The 20,728-nt window shown below is 39.8% G+C and overlaps 1 protein-coding gene across 1 annotated transcript; it reads right to left on the bottom strand.

Annotated features, from left to right (window-relative positions):
- Nucleotides 1-2,181: 2,181 nt before the first annotated feature.
- Nucleotides 2,182-18,432, bottom strand: LOC104939891 (methyltransferase-like protein 22). The gene is made up of 5 exons (XM_027284270.1): nt 18,319-18,432; nt 11,351-11,500; nt 10,000-10,195; nt 9,642-9,784; nt 2,182-2,264 (listed from the first exon to the last, which is right to left on the bottom strand). The coding sequence occupies exons 2-5, from the start codon at nt 11,454-11,456 to the stop codon at nt 2,182-2,184; spliced, it is 528 nt and encodes a 175-aa protein (XP_027140071.1). The 5' UTR covers nt 11,457-11,500; nt 18,319-18,432.
- Nucleotides 18,433-20,728: the final 2,296 nt, after the last annotated feature.

Genomic DNA, 20,728 nt, shown 5'->3' with positions numbered 1-20,728 from the left:
TGTATTCTGTACTGTGCTGAGGGAGGAGAGAGAGTGGGGAGAAAGAAGAGGATGGAAGAGAAAGAGAGGAAGAAGAGAGAAAGAGGGGAGAAAAAAAAAAAAAAAACACATCTACTGAGCTCCCGTGCTCACAACTAGCAGCTAAGCTAAACTTCCGGGGTTTCATCCCTTGCTTTAACATAATTAAACCTCCAAGTCACAGAGAAAATGTCGACTTTTTTTTTTTTTTCTCCCTTCTTTGGAACGATTTAGAAAAGGTTACTGCATATAACTAATATACCTATGGCTCTGGGAACGATGTCAGAAGCAGCATCCATGTGTTAGAACATGTTAAACAATATAAATACATGGAGAAAAACAAACAAACAATTAAAGTAAGTGAGCCTGTGCAGGGCACCAAGACTTCTTGGGTAGGCCATTGAAGTGACAAATGAAATTGTACCTACATGTATGCCACACTGGTATCCATCATGGGTTAAAATTATTAGACTGAATTGAAACAGGCAATGTGTCAGCCCGTATAAGGCTGTAAAGAAAGTATAAATAAATTGCAAACAGCATGTCCACAAGCTTCTTGTGTTTAGTGCAAGAGCGGGCAGAGGAAAATATAATTTCTCAAAGTAGATTGAACAAGAGGAATGAAAAACAAAAAAAGAGGGAATTCAGGTAATGTGTTAGAACGCCCAGCCGGTGTTCTTTGTTCAAAACTCTGCACAGTTCAAATGTCAACAGTCCGCCTGGACCGTGAATGCCAGTAATGTCTGAGAGTTAACTCCAGGCCCGTCCGGGGCTAGTCAGGACACAGTTATACAAATGGCATCATATTAACTCACGGTTATCCATTCAGCGTAACAGTGGTTCATCGTGGTGGGTTTACTGTGTAGCCCACAGTCGTCAGGTCTCCTCCGTGTGGATGGATGTTATGAAGTGTTTGGCCTCGGAGACCGATGAGAATCTCTTCCTCTTTCCATCTTTCATCACGGCAACAATCATGGCGGGAAATAGCAATGCAGGTTTGAAGCCCAAGTTGTAGAGCTCCGACATCATCTCCCGGTATTTCTGGCGTTGTGCCACCACCTCCGGCGCATAGTCCTCATAGATGGAGATGGGGGAGCCTCTGTACTGTAGCTTGCCTCTCCGAGCACGGGCTTCGCGTATGACCCTTGTTAGAATAAAATGTTTTATATTCATATTGTGTGACCTCTAAGTTGTGTTGCCAACTCATCACCCTGGTTTCTATAGATCCATAGAGCAGAAGGCCACCTCTATCAGTTGATTGAAACAGGATCTGTAGAACAAAGGGCTACTCTGATTATCAGCCGGTTGAAAACAGAGGGACAATATCGTCATGGTCAAAAGTGAAACCCCCTTAAATTCAGTATGCAGTTAGTCATGTTAGGCATACTGTAAGATGGATGTCTCAGATCGCTGACTAGGTACAACTGAACATCCAAGGGGGAGTTTAGGTTTTCCTCCTCTTTAGGAAGCTGGCTGAAGACAATTGGAGCAGCTGAGTGCCAAGAGGTTGGGACCAGCCTGTGCACCAACAAGGGAGAGCCAAGTTTAAACCAGGGCCGCTCCCCAACTGTTTTTGGACCAATGAAATAGGCACACATATTATATAACTTTGTGTAAATTCTAAGTTAGGCACTCTGTTTTTGGAAGTTGGTTGCAGCTAACTGCTTGCAGACTGCGATTTGCTGAACAAAAGAGGTCCATGTACATCTATGCAAATCAACAAGCGCGGTAACAAAATTGGTGACCCCGACGTGATTTGTTAAAAAGAGGAGAAAATTTGGAGGGTTCTAGTCTGAAGATTTTCAGCAGGACCTGTCCTGGACACTGGACCCCTTGCCACTCACGAAACCGGTCAACATTAAAAGGTAAGCAGACGCCTGTTGTTCTATGAACAACACTGATTGAGGGACAAGAACTCTCTAGATATCATGGCAGGGAAAAAACTGATCATCCAGATACGAGCAGACTGTTGGATGCACTACCAAAACAAATATGGACCACCTTGCCTCAAGATGTAGGTCTAGTGAACATTGAACCAATACACATCACCGTGAGACCACACCACGGCCCAGTGTGGACACCGCAGTATAAATTGAGACAAGAACAAATCGATCATATAGAAGATACCATTAAGGGATTGCTACAGGCCGGAGTAATAGTGCCCTATCGCTCTGCCTGGAACACCCCCAGTCTGCCGGTTACTAAAGGAGCAGGAAAGGACTGGAGAATGGTGCAGGATTTCCGCCCTGTGAATGATGCAACATAACCAGAGTCACTTCCAGTTCCTGACCCTTATCTGGCTCTACAAAATCCCAACATCAGTTCTTTACTGTGGTGGACCTGGCTAATGCCTTCTTTTGTCTCCCCTTGGATGAAGAGTCTCAAGAATATTTTGGGTTCACCTATAAAAGGTCAGCAATACACTTATACCAGACTACCTCAAGGCTACAGAGTTAGCCCAGGACTTTTTAACAGTGTACTGAAGCAACATCTGCAGCCCCTGAAGCTACCAGAAAATGTTATGGTCATCCAATACATTGATGATATTTTACTAGCAGCACCGACAGCTGAATCATGCCTTACAGCAAGCCAATGTCTTCTGGAGCTACTGGCTGAAAATGGTTACAAGGTTAAGAGAGAAAAAGTCTAGTGCAGAAGATTAGTTGTGTTTTTGGGAAGAGAAATCTCCCATGCAGGACACACCCTTACAGCGACACAGAAGTCCTCCATCTTGCTACATAGCAAGTCAGTGAACATACAACAAATGCTGGCCTTCCTAGGACTCACTGGTTACAGCAGAAACCATGTGCCAGGATATGTGGAGCTCACACAACCATTGAGAGAAATGGTGGCTGAAGTAGGAAACAGAAACCTTACAGCATCTTTAACATGGACACCAGCTGCAGAAGAAGCGTTCATCCTCACAAAACAAGCAGTGGCTAATGCAGCAGCCCTATCGTCACCTGACTACACCAAAACATTCTATCTTGATGTTTCTGAAAAAGCAGGGGTGGTGAGTGCAGTGTTTTTTCAGAAAAAGGAGGGAGAAAGAAGAGTGTTAATGTATCAAACAAAAACAAGTCATCTCATAAAAAACAAGTCATCTCATAATGTGTCATGAACTCAAAGTAAATACTGATCATGGGGTAGTGGCATTTCTAGCATCAACAGCATTTACTTTTTCACCAGCAAGAAAAGCAAAAATCTCAGAAGCACTCCTCCAACCTCACATAACATTCCATACGGAGGGAACCAACATGGCAAGAGGACTGAATGATAACACAGGAGCCACACAACAGTGCTGAACTTGCAGAAAAAGAAATCAAACTCAGAATGGACCTTGGAGTTGAGCCAATTGAGAATCCAGACCTAACATTGTTCACTGATGGATGCTGCTATAAAGGAGAGAATGGGAACATAGCCTTCTATGCCGTAGTACAGGGGTGTCAAACTCAAATTCACAGAGGGCCAAAATTAAAAAGAAGAACATTGTCGAGGGCCAAACCAATTTTTCATTCATTTATTTATGTTTTTATTATCTTTGAGATACAGTAAACTACTGTATTAACCATTTTAATATATTACAATTGAATTTTTGCTTAAATACTGAACCCAGAACAGGTTTAAGAAAATAATAAAAACAAAAACTGAAATAAATATCAGGCCTCTATATCTTTAACTTTATTCATTTTAATTATAACCTAAATCTTTTCATCACAGGCCATCAAGGCCAACACCTAAAAAAATATCTCTTTCAACTTTGAACAGACCATGCCTTCAGTAAATAAAATATTTATCCAGTTTAGTTTTTTTCACTGTCCATTTACTCTGATGATGCACATGGGTCCAAGCCAGATACTTGGCATCGCTTTTACATGCAAGTGCATCAATTTCTGGAGTCACACTGTAGCTCAATAAGCTCCATTTGGAGATTGCTTGGTGCGTTATTCACATCAAACGCAAAGGGGTTGCTAAGAAGTTCAAATCTACATTTTTGGGCTTCAAAGTCAGCAAATCGTCGGGTAAACTCAGCGCCAAGTAGAATGAGTTTTTCAGCGAACTGTGCAAAAGGCATCACGGCGGTAGCGGTCTGCTCTTTCATGACTTGTCAGCACAAAAAATGAGCCAGGTTTCCCTGCTGCATCTGACTCTCCCACAAGCGCAACTTGGTTCTAAAAGCCCTCACGGCGTTGTAGCTGCAGATTGAGCGCGTCGAGATGATTCATGATGTCACATGATGTCGCGGGTGTTTTCGCGCTCCGGAGTCTGGCGCGCCAGGACAGAATTGCGGGAATTGTAGTATTAGCGGTACGTGCGCTGTATAACGGGCCGGCGGGCCAGATGTAATACATATTTGAAATCATCTCGCGGGCCAAATATAATTGTAGTGCGGGCCAAAATTGGCCCGCGGGCCTGAGTTTGACATGTCTGCCGTAGTAGAACAAGATCCAGTAATGGGGAAACATAAAACCAGAGACCAAGGCATCATCCCACAACCTGCTTCGGCTCAATTAGCTGAAGTAATTGCCCTCACAAAGGCCCTGCAGTTAGGTGAAGAAAAAAAGAGTGAATATCTATACAGACTCAGCTTATGGGCATGGAGCTGTACATGTAGATGGACCACAGTGGGTCAGAAGAGATTTCTTGACCACCGCTAACACCCAAGTAAAACACTGAACGCAGTTGGAAAAGCTAGTGCTTGCAGTGTCTCTGCCCACACAAGTGGAGGTGATGAAATGTAGAGGACATCAGAAATTAGATACAAGAATAGCAGAAGGAAATGACGCAGCTGCAAAGCAAGCTGGAGGATATACTCCAAGACAAATGTTAGCCAGAGAAGGCCCACTACCAGAACTAACTAAAGATCTGGTAGAAATGCAAGAACAAGCAGGAGCTTACGAACAAAGTGAATGGAACAGAAGAGGAGCTACTAAAAAAGATGGACTCAGGAGATCACATGATGGAAGAATAGTAGCACCAGCTGAACTATGCCTATTACTATGGCAATTGTTAACATGCTAATGATAATTGCTAGCGCGTCATGTTAGCAATTACCATGTCTTTAATTTTAAGTGCCATCTGTTGATTAAACAAGCACATGGACTTGCACATGAGAGTAAAATTATTACTCAGAGAAATGTGGAAGCTTGTTGGTGGCATCCATATATGACTGCAATGGTGGAGAACTTTGTCACAGATTGCGAAACCTGTAATGCTCACAACCCAAGGAAACCCTATAGATGCCCCATGGGAAGATTCCCAGTCCCTGAAGCTCCTTTTCGAGACATCACTATTGATTTTACAGACATGGGAGTAGAACACCGTACCAAGGGGTATAGATACCTGTTAGTGACGGCAGATAGATTTACCAAATGGGTAGAGGCCATACGATGTAGGAAAGAAGATGCAAAGACGGTTGTAAAATGGTTAAGAAATGAGCTTGTGCCTAGATAAGGGGTTCCTAAAACCATCAGATCCGATAATGGTTCACATTTCAGCAATAGAGAATTGGCTGAAGTGGAGAAAGCATTAGGGATCACACACAGGTTTGGAGCAGTATATCACCCAGCATCACTAGGGCTGGTTGAAAGAGCAAACCAGACACTGAAAAGAAAAATTAGCAAAATCTGCCATGGAACAAAGTTGACATGGTTGGATGCACTTCCTCTGGCTCTCATGTCAATGAGAACCTCAACAGGTGCTAAAACACATCTGACACCTCATGAGTTGCTGACAGGCAGGCCAATGCCAGGCCCACCCCGAGAGGGAGGTCATATGCCCTCTCTGGATGTTTGGCAGGTAAATTGTGATGAATATATGACTGCACTGACTAACTTGATTCAAGTTTTGTCTAAACAGGTGCAGTTGGCCGAGCCCAAAGCAATCACCACAGAGACTCCAGCTCACATCCTCTCCTTCACACCTGGTACCTGTGCAGCCTGATAATGGCGGGCCGTACTCTCTGCACTGGCTTCAGTTTCTCGGATAGCGTGCGGTGACCTCGGTCACATTCTGGCGGTGAGTCCAGGATGTCTTCGCCGAAAACTTCCATGAGCAGTTCTGCAAATAAGGTTGTGGGCCGGGGCCCCTCCACTGACTCAGGTACACCGACCACTCTGATGTTGTTTCACTGGCTCCGGGACTCCAGGTCGTTAACTTTAGCTAACAGCTTAGCATTGCTCTCCGTTAATGTAGCACAGGATGCTTCCAATGTTAGCAGGCGCTCGTCTTGTAGCATAGCGTTTGCCTCGATGGAGACTATCTTCTGAGCGTGGTCCGACACTGTGGTGTGGATGTGGTCCAACTTTGTTTCGAGTGTTGAGATGGAGGCTTTGAAATCAGCGGAGAGGGCCCAGTGATGTTCTTCCAACAGGTTAGCAATGGCCGCCATGCTAAGCTCATCACTTGCCTTGTGTGCGGGACTGACCTTGGGACTCTGTTCTTTTGTGTTCAGTCTGGTCGCGTACGTCGACATAATTAGGTAGTTTGTCCCTCTGTTGTGACCTTTGGGGTCTTAAAACATAAAGCTGAAAATAGTTGCGGGAGCAAGACTCGAGACGCGTCTACACCATCGCAGCCATCTTGGATCTCCGACCTTCTGCACTGTTAAGATTAGATTAGATTAATATTGTTTAAATGGAAAGATCATATTCCACCGATCATCGGATCAGAGAAGTCATGTAACATCCTAAATTAGAAAAGATACTCTCAGGGGAGCGACTAAGAAATTTCACAGAATTTGGCAACCTTTTTTGGCCTTTGTTGAAGATATGGATGCTAAAAGCATTGCTTTTTTTTTTTTAGCTCTGGGAGTAGTTGACAAGTGCCGTAGGCACTCGCCAACTATTGTTCTTCTGCGTGTTTCATGGCGTTATTATTCTTTTTCCGCCCATTTTCGAACATTAATGCGGCCCGCAGCGGTGAGGGGACCCCAACAAATTATATATCAAAACGTGCGTCTTGATCCCAAATCGAGTGCTATTACTTTTCTAAGAGATTCACGGGTTTTTTGCGAATTTATTCACAAAAAAACGCAAAAAACTGCAAAAAATTTCCCATAAGGAATGAATGGGGAGGCCCAAAAAAAAAAACATTTCAACAGACATTTTCAACAATGAACTGCTCTGGCATACTTTCACCTAGGGACTTCATTTAAACTTTAAAACGTAGGTATGCTTGCCTTCTCTTCAGGGATTCACTACACTCATCGACAGCTTTTACCGTTTTTAAACTATCAAGGCTCAAATTTGAGCAGGTTTTTAGTCAAATTTCTGGGTTTATAATGGGTGTGTATGTGGCGGAATGTTTGTGCTACAGTGGATGACATCATCAGCTAGAGTGAGGAGCAGGGAGAAAAATCTGTGAAAAAATAAAACGTATTCGACTACCGTCGCCTCTAATGCACCACTACAGACACGATTTATACATAGAAACGTAGGAAAATTCGTCGTCTTACTCACATTCGCCTGCTAAAACTGTCAGAGATATAGTTTTGGCGGGAGACGCAAAGATGCGGCAGCAACCCCCCATCCACAGCCCATAGACTACCATGTTAAAAAGGCAGGAAATTTTCTGGAGGAAAGCAGAAGTAATCTTTCTCTGAATTAAGGACACATTTCTTGACTTAGACACAAAACAAATATGTAGATGTTCAGGAAGGGCACAGGATGTTCCCACTGATTTCAGTTCAATGATTGGAAATATGGTTTGGCCAGAGATCCCTCCTCTTCGAGGGGTGGTCTCAGCATTTTCTCTCTCTCTCTGTCAGGATTTCCAACTCAAGTTCCAACTGACAACAGGTGCAGAAGCCCAGTGGCGGCCATTTTAGCAGTAATTGGCTTAATTTGAACTTGTCTGTTTAAATTGGCCGACAGAGACAGCAGAGCAGCTAGCGTGTTAACGATCATTGCTAACATGTTAATGTTAACCTGCTAATGCTAATTAACATTAGCCAATAGGAATTAAATACATGCTACTTGTTAACATGCTAACATGCGCGTCAGTGCTATTAATTAGTATTAGCCACTAGGAATTAAATACCTGTTAATGTTAACATGGTAATGCTAACATGCTAATGTTAATTGCTAGCACGTTAGTGCTAGCCACTCATTTTCAGTCATTAAGAATACATGCTAATGTTAATATGGTAATATTAATTGTTAGCGCGTCAAAGACAGCAGAGCAGCTAGCACGTTAGCACTAGCTGTAAAGACATGCTATTTGCTAACATTAGCGGCCAAAGCTAAAATTACTGCAAATGGTAATTGCTAGCGCGTCAATGCTAGCAATTAATATTAGCCACTAAGAATTTATTACATGACAACTGCTATCATGCTAAGCTATTTGCTAGCACGTCAACGCTAGCAATTAACCTTAGCCACTAATAGTCAAATACATGCTACTTGTTAACATGCTAAAGCTAACGTGCTAATGATAATTGCTAGCGCGTTGTCTGTCTAAAATGACAGCAGAGCAGCTAGCGCGTTTACAATTAACATTAGCCATTAAGTATTAAATACATGCTAATATTAACAAGGTATTGCTACCCTGGTAATGGTAACCTGCCAATGCTTATTGATTAATATTAGCCACTAAGAATTATTAAATACATGCTCATTGCTAACATGCTAATGCTAACATGCTAATGTTAATTGCTAGCAAGTTAAGGCTAGCCACTCATTTTCAGTCACTAAGAATACATGTTAATGCTAACATGCTAATATTAATTGTTAACGAGTCAGATACAGCAGAGAAGCTAGCGCATTAGCGCTAGCTGTAAAGACATGCTAACTGGTAACATTAGCGGCCAATGCTAAAATTAATTCAAATGCTAATATACTAATTAACATTAGCCACTTAAAATTAAAGACATGGTAATTGCTAACATGACGCGCTAGCAATTATCATTAACATGTTAACAATTGCCATGTTTTTAATTTTTAGTGGCTTAGTGGCTAATGCTGATTTAGTGGATAATTAGCCACTAAGCCACTAAAATTTAAATACATGGTAATTGCTCCTGTGTCTAAATAAACATGTTAATAATTACTATTTGACGTGTGCTTTTTGAATACAGACCCCCGGCAACAGCCCACTCGTCACTCTCAAAATTTCTGCGGGAATTTTCTAGTTTCTCTTGCTCTTTTCCTTTTATGGTGGTCTGGCTGTATAATGCGTAATATGTACGTTCTCTGTCTGGTACTGGGTGGGATGGGGGTTGGAGGGGGATGTTGTATTTGTTCTTTTAGTGTTATGTTTGTTTGTATGTTATTTTTTGTCTGTTAAGCCCCTCTGGGGAGCTGTCTACTATTTGAAAATCCTAATAAGAAAAAATTCAAGGAACAAACATGTTTTCCGCTTCAATTCATGGGACCCTGCATCATAAATCAAAGGCAATTACTCTTTTTGTCTGATAAACAGAATAGAAGTATGTCCAAATCAGAAAAAAAGTAAAGTAAAAAACACCTACATGCAATCAACAGTAACAATGTAATTTTTAAGAGCTAATGGCAAGGCCACTAAAAATAAACACAGATATGCATTTTCAAATTTCCAAAAGTCTCCTCTACCTTACATTCATGATAAATAAAATGATCATAAAATGATAAAATCTAGGTTCTTACCAATCCTTATAATGTCCCTTAAACACGTATCAACTTCATCAGCCATAGTTTCCTCTTCTTGTTCAAGTACAGGGTTTGACTGTTTGAGAATGACTGGACAGACCAAGTCTCTCCCACTACCTTCAGTAGGGTTTTTCCATGGTCTAAGGAACGATGAGAATAGTATGAAATGCACTATATCAACACTGTAAATAACATTTTTACTTAAGCTCCACTGAACAACAGCTTTAACATGAACAACATGCTACTCCTTTACAGGTCTGTGATCGCATTAAAAAACATTATGCATTGCATTAAATCTCAAGTAACATCTACTAGCAATTAATAGTACTGCTATTTTTTAAGACTTTTTCCATACCGATAGTGGATGTCAAGGTCTCCGTCCTCATCCATGAATTGTTCCAAATTTCCTTCCTCACCATCCTCTCCTTGTTTGGCTTTTGTATCTCTTTCACTCTCCTTCCTTGGATCATTATATTTATCCGCCTTCTTTAAATTTTTCCCATTGTCATGCTTTTCACCATCTGACAAGATCTTGAATTTGGAGGTGAAGACTGAATGAATAAAAATGTGATTATTTTTCCAAAATACCGAACTCTCTCTCACTCTCACTCTAAATAACACCAGTTATGTTGTGTGTGACTATGTTTAATGTGATAACTGGTAACATTTACCTTTTCAATAATTTTAAATAATCATCAAAAACACATCAATTTACATTCATAAATAAATTATCTCATTATTATGAGAAAACCAGCTTGAATTAAAAAAATAATAATAATAATTGCAAGAACAGCTGTTCTAAACTTCCATAGATAAATATACTGAAAGAATATGTATAGCAAGACTGATTGCAAAGTAATTAGCTATCATTAAAGCACAACAAAGGTGAACTGATAAAAAGCCAGACATCCTGCACAATTTCAATCAGAATCTCAAAAGAAATAACTAGAGGTCCATTAGTGAATTTTCATTTAAAGCCACTCGCTCATTGACAGACAGACTGAATTATGCCAATTAAAGATGGGCTCATGTCAAATATTTAGAACTCATGAGCAGCAGGGCCCAGTCATCATTCTGCTGTGAGAAGGTCACCAACCAGTGTGCCTGGAATAGCCCCTTCCTAATGGTGCAGTCAGGCAGAATTTCACTGACCTTTTAATTCATTTCAGTCTGGAACACAGCAAAATACTGCTTGCTTCTGCTTACACATTGACCCACCTACAGTATTGTACGCATTTTACTTAGTTCAGAGAATAACTGTCACATTCAATAAGCTAACAGCAGAGAATTTGAATTTTTTCCCTGAATGACTCAAAATGATTATCAAAATATTATAAAATAATATTTTTCATTTAACTAAACAAATCAACTAATTGACAAAATTGTGTAAAATAGTAAGCTTTCTTGACATAATATGAATTAAAGTTTGACTGAGAGAATCCAACTTTTGAAAATGACAGGACACAATTAGCTGATTGGTCTGGCGGCATCTCATCATTAGTTGTTACAGCCTGTGGCTTTAGTATTAAATCATTTTTATCCATATTTAAATTTGATGCCTGTTTGAACTATATAATAAACTCAGAGCTTATAGTGTTCTGAGATTTGGCCTTTTCTTTCATATGATTTAATCTGTCTAATGCACGTGTTAGACAGGTACATAAGGAAAAAAGGTGGTCTATAACTAAAAGTGTAATCATACATACCAGGTTGTCCAACACAGTTGAGGCGTGTCATGAGGCGGTGTCCATTGGGCAGGAGCATGTGAACATCTGACAGCACAGTATCATGATGAAAAGTGATCTGCTCCATTGCTGATCATTCATGGACCAATGCTTCCCAAAACTTGGTGAGACCTGTGCAGACAGTTTGGGGACACACAGGCAGTTACAACATATAATTTCAATTGCTGCAGCCTAATTTGAACATTCGTTTTGGTATTTTAAAAAAAATTACTGTGAGATTTCTTCTAAAGTGTCAGAAAGTGGTAGCTCAGTCAATCAAAACAACATTTTACAAGAAAAGCAATTAACAAGACATCATTGTTGGGGCAATACTTATGCCATTAAGCCCTATTTGGTCTATAAGCGGATGAGAGAGTCCCAAACGGGGCTACGCTATTTAAAAGGGTACTCTAACAAGTTAGCATTCCAACGATATTGGGAGGACATCAAAATTGATTTTTTTTTTCATCAAATATATTTCCAATGCAGTTATTTATGTGGAATTTAGATCCGACCCTGGCAATAACTCAATGCAACTACACAGACAAAGAACAAAGAATTGAACTCCCTAACTGAATAAAACCTTTAAAGCAATATCTTGTAACCTTTCTACCCTAAAATATGAGGACTTAAATCATTTTGTTGTATTTCCCACTCTGTACTCTGTACTCAAACCCTGGGCCACTGCTGAAAAGACTAAGCCTTCTTGGGGCGCACATTCTACCAACTGAGCTACCAGGTTCCCCATGCCTGTTCTTGCACTAACTGTGTGTTACTGGTACAATACCCTGCAAGAAGTATCACTTTATGGCACTAAATTACACACCACCAACTACTTCACTTTTTCCTTTTCTTTTTTAAACAAGGCAAATGTTTTCTGATTTCCACTCTGATGTCTCTTCCTGATGGACAGTAAAGTAAACTGTTGCCAGTTGTAGCTGCTGTTAACTCATGTTAGCTCAGTTTATTAGCCAGGATGTCCAAACTGTGAGCTCGGAGCACGAGGGGAGTGTTAGAGATTTTCTTAGGGTAATGCTGATGGGGTGTTGAGTCAGCATCATGCCAAAATTAGAGCTGGGCAAGCAGACAATGTAACTGGGCAATGTAACCAGGCCATGCAACCTCTATGGACATAATAACAGAGGCAAAGACACTGATGAGGACATAGATGGAGGGAGCTAAGAAGACAAAAGGAGAAAGTGACCAAGCAAGCAGTCACTGGACAAAAGTAAATCTGGAACTGACTTTTAATGGATGGTGAGAGCTTGGTGAAATAAAAGGCTGAAAGACAGACACTGAGCTGGGCTGACTGCTGCTGGACTAGTCAGTAATATTAGCTGCTGCTGTGTCTGCTGTTAGTGACTTGTTTGGATGTTAGCAAAGTTGTCGACTCGCTAGTTTTTGATTAGCTATACAATTATAGTGTACAGCAGTTATTATTTGGGACAGAGGTACTGCACTCTAAAACTGGTGTTACTGAATCACAAATTTACCAATTGCTACATAATGTCATTTTAATACTGTTGCTGCAACTGGAAACATTTGATTGGATTGTTTATTTCGAATAAGCAAAAAAAAAAATAATAATAAAATAAGACAAAACATTTAAACATAGGAATACATATTCGAAAAGGAGTGAGAAGAAGAATAACTTATAAACTCCCAGCCCTTCTCTTTAAATAATGAGCCACAATACCAAGCTTCCTTGCAACTTTTTTAAATATTCCTGATACTTAAATAGATAAATAGAATATATCCCTGACTTTGTATTACAAAAAACAAAACAATAAAACCTGCACATACACTTAATACACACACACGCACAAGGAGAAACAATAAAAAACAAAACAAAGGAGACAATACTCCTACTCCTGCTCATACTATATATTGATAAATTAATCTATAGTATTGTGTTTATTGGGATTCAATAATTCAATATTAATATCCCCACACATGAAAATAGTTTTATTCCTTATTTTTGAAAATACACTTTGCATCCACTCACTGAAGGTATCTATGCGTGACCCTGGCTTTCTGTTAATACAGCTAACAATAACATTTTTATTTTTCTCCGTACAAATTTCAATTGTTAAGCGCATATATATATATATATATATATAAAAAAATCATATACAGTGAACCCTCGTTTATCGCGGGGGATACGTTCCAAAAATAACCCGCAATAAACGAAATCCGCGAAGTGAGTTTTACAATTATTATACATGTTTTAAGGCCGTAAAACCCCTAACCACACACTTTTATACACCCTTTTACACACATTTTGTATAGTACTCCCTTAAACAGGACGCAGAACACATGTGCAGTTCTCCCTTAGCCAATCAGGACGCAGAACACAATGCGCGTTCATACTGTACAGTACGCTGTAAAAAAAAAAAAAAAAAAGCATGCAAAATGACACTGAAAAAAATCCGCGAAACAGCGAGTCCGCGAAAAGTGAACCGCGATATAGCGAGGGATCACTGTAATCGAGTTTAAACGATTTATTTTCCACTTTTCATTACACAGTTTCTGAGAGACGCGCATGCGCAATACATTTCATTTCACACTGTCCTGCTGACTAACAGGATAGCCCATACTCTCTCACGCAGCTGAAGAGTGAGGAGGTGTGTCGTTTGGTGTTCAAAAACAGTGAGTGAGATTGAAAGTGAATTAGAAGAATCCGACGAGAAGCAGCAGCACATAATGTGCAAGATTTGCTACAAGGTAATAGCTGCTCCTCTTGGTAACACTACAAATTTATTCAACCATCTCAAACAAAAGCACAAAGTCACTCACGACGAATTAATAAAGAAACAAAAAGACAAAGCCAGTGCCACAACCAGCAAGACGTCAACACAAACTCAGTCATCGATCACTCGATTTGTTTTCATAGGCAAATTCACCGTTTGCGTGTAAAAGATAGGTACAAACAAGGGGTGAGGGTTTCAAAGAAGATGCTTATTGCTTATTGATGCTTATGCTTATTATTATATTTAGATGCTTATTGCTTATTGATGCTTATGCTTATTATTATATTTATTTTTTTCTTTAAATATAGAGAATTTGCAGAGCAGCTAGATAGTTTATTTTGGATACATTTATGTTTTTCTATGCCTTATTTAATGTTCCATAAAGTATATTTATTTTATTAATTTAATGCTTTATACATTGCAAAACAGCTGTAAAGTACATATTTGTAGCCAAAATGTATTTTCAATTTGAATATTTTGTATAAAGAATCAATAACAAAGTGTTTTTTGAGAGAGAGAGAGAGAGAGAGAGAGAGAGAGAGAGAGAGAGAGAGAGAGAGAGAGAGATGCTGAATAAATGCATTGTGAAACTCAAAATTAATCATTTGAATAATTGTGATTTCAATATTGACTAAAATATATGTGATATTGATTTTTTCCATAATCGAGCAGCCCTAATCACCACTACCCTCTTCTGCTCTTTGTCCACCACCACTATGTCTGGTTGGTTAGCCAGGACCTGTTTGTCAGTCTGGAAGCTTAAGTCCCACAGAACCTTGGCCCTGTTGTTCCCAGCCACATTCTGTGGTATGGCCCATCAGGATTTAGGTACTTCTATTCCATACTGGTTGCAGATGTTCCTGTATACTATCCCAGCCACTTGGTTGTGCCTCTCCATGTACGCTGATCCAGCTAGCATCTTACATCCTGCTACTATGTGCTGGACTGTCTCAGGGGCTTCTTTACACAGTCTGCATCTTGGGTCTGATCTACTCTGGTAGATCCTGGCCTCTATGGCTCTTGTGCTTATGGCCTGTTCTTGTACTGCCATGATTAATGCCTCTGTGCTGTCTGTCAGTGCTGCATTATCCAGCCACCGGTAGGATTTCTTGATATCAGCCACTTCCTCTATTTGACGGTGGTACATGCCATGTAACTCAACTCAACTCCTCCACCGCCCTTATTTTGTCTGTTCTTATATCTGAGTTCTTAGCCCTCTAATTCAAAGTCTATACCTTTTTCTGGGGATGCACCGAAAATTCGGCCACTGAAAATTTGCAAAATTTTCGGCCGAAAATGGTCCAAAAGTGCATTTCGGCTTTCGTGAAGTGGCCGAATAGTATGGCCGAATAGTGGCGTGATGCAATTGATGCAATGAAACAACGTGCGCGGTGATCTGGCCACGGTTGCTGATTCTTTTCTCATTCACACACAATAAACCCACGATGCAGGATATAGGAAAAACACAGGCAAGAAATACATCATACACTGCTCTTTAGCAGAGCTATATACTTCTCTCTACATTACGGCGTCTCACACATAGACATATATACATAGACGCCGCATTGAGCGCTGAATCGTACGTAAACGGCGCCGCCATATTGGTTCGGGCAGATCTGCCCGTAAACTAATACAAGGAAATGGACTGAACTTCATAAAGCGCCTTTCTACAAAGTTCTTTAAGTTAATGTCTCTTATACAGCCATTCACACACACACTAATATATCTGGAAAACAAACAGGCACCAAAAAACAACGTATGTAACTTTTAAAGTGACGATTATAAATGTTTACTCCTTATGTAAGCACCAAACCAACGTATGTATTTTTCTAATGCTAAGTGTTTACAGCTACAATGTGTGTAAACACGGTGACTGTGAGGAGACATATTGAAATATTTATATTTAACAGTTAATATGTGCTATAATAACCAGATCTCAATGTAGAAGGTGACATGCGGGGGGGCGGAAGAAAAGAGCACGAACGTGGACAGACCCCCCAACACAGACACACACACGCACACACAGAGAGAGAGAGAGAAGTAGAGAGATAGAGAGTAGAGAGATAGAGAGAGCGAGAGAGAGTCATGGGAGACAGAGACAGTAAGAGGACTAGATCAACAGAGAGAGCGATTGATAGGATGAGAGAGAGACAGAGACATATAGACAGGTAGACAGTAGATAGAGAAATATAGAAGACATTATATATATACATAATAGGGAGGGATGTATATCTGTATTAGTTTTATATATACTATATATATATATATATATTCTATATTTATATGTGTGTGTGTGTTGTGTGTGTTGGTGTGTGTGTGTGGGTGTGTGGGTGTGTGTTATATATATATATATATATATATATATTATATATATACTATATATATCTCTATATCTTTATATATATAATATTTTTGTTGTGTGTGTGTGTGTGTGTGTGTGTGTTGTGTGTGTCTTTTATTTAGAAAACCCTCATGTCACATCTACATTTCAGGATCTGGTTATTATAGACACAGATTAAATGTTATATATAAATATTTCAATATTTATCATCCCAGTAACAGTGTTACACACATTGTAGCTGAAACTCAGCATTAGAAAATACATACATGGTTTGGTGCTTACATAAGGAGTAAAATTTATAATCATCACTTTAAAGTTACATACGTTGTTTTTGGTGCCTGTTTTTTCCCAGATATGGTGTGTGTGAATGGCTGTATAAGAGACATTTAACTTGAAGAACTTTGTAGAAAGGCGCTTTATGAAGTTCAGTCCATTTCCTTGTATTAGTTTACGGGCAGATCTGCCCGAACCAATATGGCGGCGCCGTTTACGTATCGCGACCAACGACCAACCCGCTCAATGCGGCGTCTATGTATATATGTCTATGGTCTCACACATGTGAGGTGCGTTCAATGACCGTCGGAATGACTATGATGTGTTCAAGAACATGGGAAAAATGGAAATTGACAGGAAATATAATAAAACTAAATAGTATTCCTTTCAAGAACAAATTAACAGTGATTAAAACAACATGGGCTTTCTAACAATATAAATAAAATAGTATATTATAGTATAATAGTATAGTCATAATTATAATAATAATAGTCATTCCAACGGTGAACATCACATATGTGAGACGCCGTAATGTAGAGAGAGGTATATAGTTCCGCTAAAGAGCAGTGTATGATGTATTTCTTGCCTGTGTTTTTCCCTATACCCTGCATCGTGGGTTTATTGTGTGTGAATGAGAAAAGAATCAGCAACCATGGCCAGCACGGCGCACGTTGTTTCATTGTATCAATTGCGTCATGTCATGCGTCGGCCTTACTATTCGCCCACTTCACCGAAAGCCCACTTTTGGGCCATTTTCGGGCGAAAATTTTCGGTGGCCGAATTTTCGGTGCATCCCTAGTTAAAACACACACCAAAAAAAAACTTCAAAGTTGGAACAACAACAAACTCACGGCTAGCATCAGCTAGTGAAATAGTTGGTGGTGTGTGACTCAGTGCCGTAAAACAGTCCCTCATCAAATCCACAATAGCCTTGGAACTTTGTAATTTATGGATCTGTTGCGCTATATATAATAGTAAGTATCTTAAAGTATTAGGAATGAGTTTTAATACAGATTTGAAATGTTGTAATTTAAGTTTTTGTAAACTTCCTAATACTGGGTTTAAATTATGCAGAGTTATGCGTAATCAATCAATCAATCAATCAATCAATCAATCAATCAATCAATCAACCATCATACAACTACAACTACAAATACAACTTACCCACTAAGACCTCTCCGTTTTCACTTAATCTGTCTCAAAGCCAGCCGGAGCAAACGACTCAACGACTTCGTTACTTTTAGTGTAATCAATAAAGTAAGTGAACACAACAGGTGCCCAGCGGGGGCTGCTGGTTTACTCTGGTCTATTAGTTCATTCTTCGCATTAGGTTACGTGGTCTAAAATAGAGTTACTACACTGCACAACAAATCTGTTGAACTGTCGTTCATACTCATAATTATTATATAAACCACAGTTCAACTTAAAACTTTGCCGTTACACCTCCGTCGCAAGCAGTTGGTAAAATGCCCAGCCGAAAATCTGTTGCCCATCTGTAATCTACTCCTGACACTTGTCAAACGTGTTTAACATCTAAACAACAGTGCAGCTACATGAGGTATCACTAAATAAACGACATACTCTACCTTTACGGTAACACCTGAAGAAAGCATGATCCCGAGTCTGTCATCGGTAACTAAAGCCCACTTTAGTGCACCCTCAAAATTCGTCCGGACTATGGTCTCCTCCTTTTCCTCGTCCTCCTCTTCTTCTTCGGCGGCAGTTGACATGCCGAATGTTGCATTACTGCCCCCGCTGGTGTACACTAATCCGGTGTTTTCCAAATCCATGGTATTATTTTCATTAAAAACACTGTATACACAAATAACATTCATAAGATTTCTCAAAACAGTTAAAATTGGTCACATGTTTAAAAGAATAGTTCAATGATAAGAGGCTTACTTGACACAATAATAATAAGAGGAAAAATTGTTATTAGTATAGGCCTGTAACATAATAAAATAGGGCTGAGTTAAATCCAGCTAAATGGGACAACTACGCCATCTGCTGTTCAAAAGGTTCGCCTGCATGAATGCTAAAAGCAAGGCAAAGGGCTGGAGGCCGAAAGTGGAGAGTGTTGTGTCACGGACTAGGAGCAGCAGACGTCGGAATAAAAACGGAGAGTAAAAGTTGATTTGAACAGAGTGCGTTTAATACTGTCATTGGAGTGTAGAAAGTAGGTAGGTAACTTACAGAGAGTAGATTGTGGGGGTATCGGCCGATGGCCTGTATAGGCACTTGCTAAATGGGTGTAACACAGAAATACAAGTAGAAAAAGCTCAGAAAATGGTGAGTGTAGGAAAAATGAAGGTTACAAAAACAGTGAAAGTTGGAGAGAAGAGAAATGACGGATGTAAGGGAGTGATAACAGGGGTTCCCTTTGGTATCAGCATAAAAGATCTAGTGGGAAATCTAAGAATGAGGAATACAACAGTTAAAGATGCTAAAAGAATGACAAGAGGACCTGAGAAAAAAGAATCTGAAACAGTAGTGGTAGAGTTTGATGCAAGAGCTATCCCAAGAGAACTTTATTTTGGATTTGTAAAATATAATGTGAGAGAATTTGTCCCAAAACCAACGAGGTGCTTCAAATGTCAGGAATATGGACATATTGCTAACCAATGCAAAGGGAAAAGAAGGTGTGCTAGGTGTGGAGGGGACCATGAATATGGGAAATGTGGGACGGGTGTGAAACCAAAATGCTGTAACTGTGGAGGAGAACATAGTGTAGCATACTGGGGATGTGAGGCTATGAAGAGAGAAATAATGGTGCAACAGATAAAAGTAAATGAAAAAGTATCCTATGCTGAAGCTGCCAAGAGAGCGGGACAGGGGAAATTCAGTGGCAAGCAACAGAATAAAGAGAAACAAGTGATGTGTGAAGTGACAAGTATTGTACAAGAAGTTGAAAAGAAAATGTTGGAGGAGAAAAAGAGATTGGTGACATTCATAGCAGGAGTCATTAATGCGACCGCAGATGTTAAATCTAAAACAGAAAGAATACAGATTATAGTCAAAGCAGCAATACATCATCTGGATATGAGAGGGATAAGATGGGAAGAGGTAAGAGATGAGTTGAGTGTTCAGGCCAGTCAAGAAACATCATGTATTGGGTAATAGTATTAATGATAATCCTTCAGTGGAATGCAAGAAGCTTAATTGCTAATGGTCAGGAGTTTAAACAATTCATCTATAGTCAGCAGGAAAAGCCAGACATATTGTGCATCCAGGAATCCTGGTTAAAACCAAACTTAGATTTCATTATTAAAGGATATGTGGCAATCAGAAGAGACAGGAGAGAAGGGACAGGAGGTGGATGTATCACGTTTGTAAAAGAGGGCATTGCCTACAGGGTTAGTGATACTGGAATTGAGATGGAGAGTATTATAATAGAAGTATGGATAGGAAAGAGGAAACTGGCAATAATAAATTTTTATAACCCATGCAGACAGTTGGACATGAAATGGAAGAAATGGAAGGTAAAAGCAATGGGAACACAATGTGGTGTGGGGATTTTAATGCTCATAATACACTATGGGGGAGTGAGAAGAATGACCGCAATGGGGAGATAGTGGAGGAATTGTTGGATGGGAAGAATCTGGTTTGTGTGAATGATGGGAGAGGGACGAGGATAGATGTAAATACTGGGAAGGAGTCGGTTTTAGATCTGACAATAGTGACCAATGCATTAGCTCCATTATGTGAATGGAATGTATACCAAAAAGGGACTATAGGAAGTGACCATTATCCTATATATAATAGAATAAATATAACAACAGTACAGGTCACGGAGAGAGTAGGGGGTAGATGGATAGTAGATAAGGCTAATTGGGATGAATTCATGTAGGAAGGGGAGAAAAATCTGTCTCAGATTAGTGATAATAGGGAAGTAGAAATGATGGATAGGGAAATAAAGCAGGGGATCATATCAGCAGCAGTCAACTCTATTCCTAAAAGTACAGGCAGGAAGATGAACAAGGCAGTACCATGGTGGGA

Source organism: Larimichthys crocea, chromosome XI, assembly GCF_000972845.2.
Source record: "Larimichthys crocea isolate SSNF chromosome XI, L_crocea_2.0, whole genome shotgun sequence".
In the NCBI taxonomy this organism is placed as follows: domain Eukaryota; kingdom Metazoa; phylum Chordata; class Actinopteri; family Sciaenidae; genus Larimichthys; species Larimichthys crocea.
Note: the sequence above shows the minus strand (reverse complement) of the source record. Positions and strands in the feature narration are given on the sequence as shown.

What these genes read in the sequence shown, in the direction of transcription:
- LOC104939891 (XM_027284270.1), bottom strand. Translation starts at nt 11,456, where the DNA reads ATGGAGCAGATCACTTTTCATCATGATACTGTGCTGTCAGATGTTCAC. An exon ending in GACCTTGACATCCACTATCG is followed by an intron (nt 9,785 to 9,999) that starts GTATGGAAAAAG and finishes ATCGTTCCTTAG; the next exon opens with ACCATGGAAAAACCCTACTG. An exon ending in AAGGGACATTATAAGGATTG is followed by an intron (nt 2,265 to 9,641) that starts GTAAGAACCTAG and finishes CATCATTCACAG; the next exon opens with GGCGGAAATCCTGCACCATT.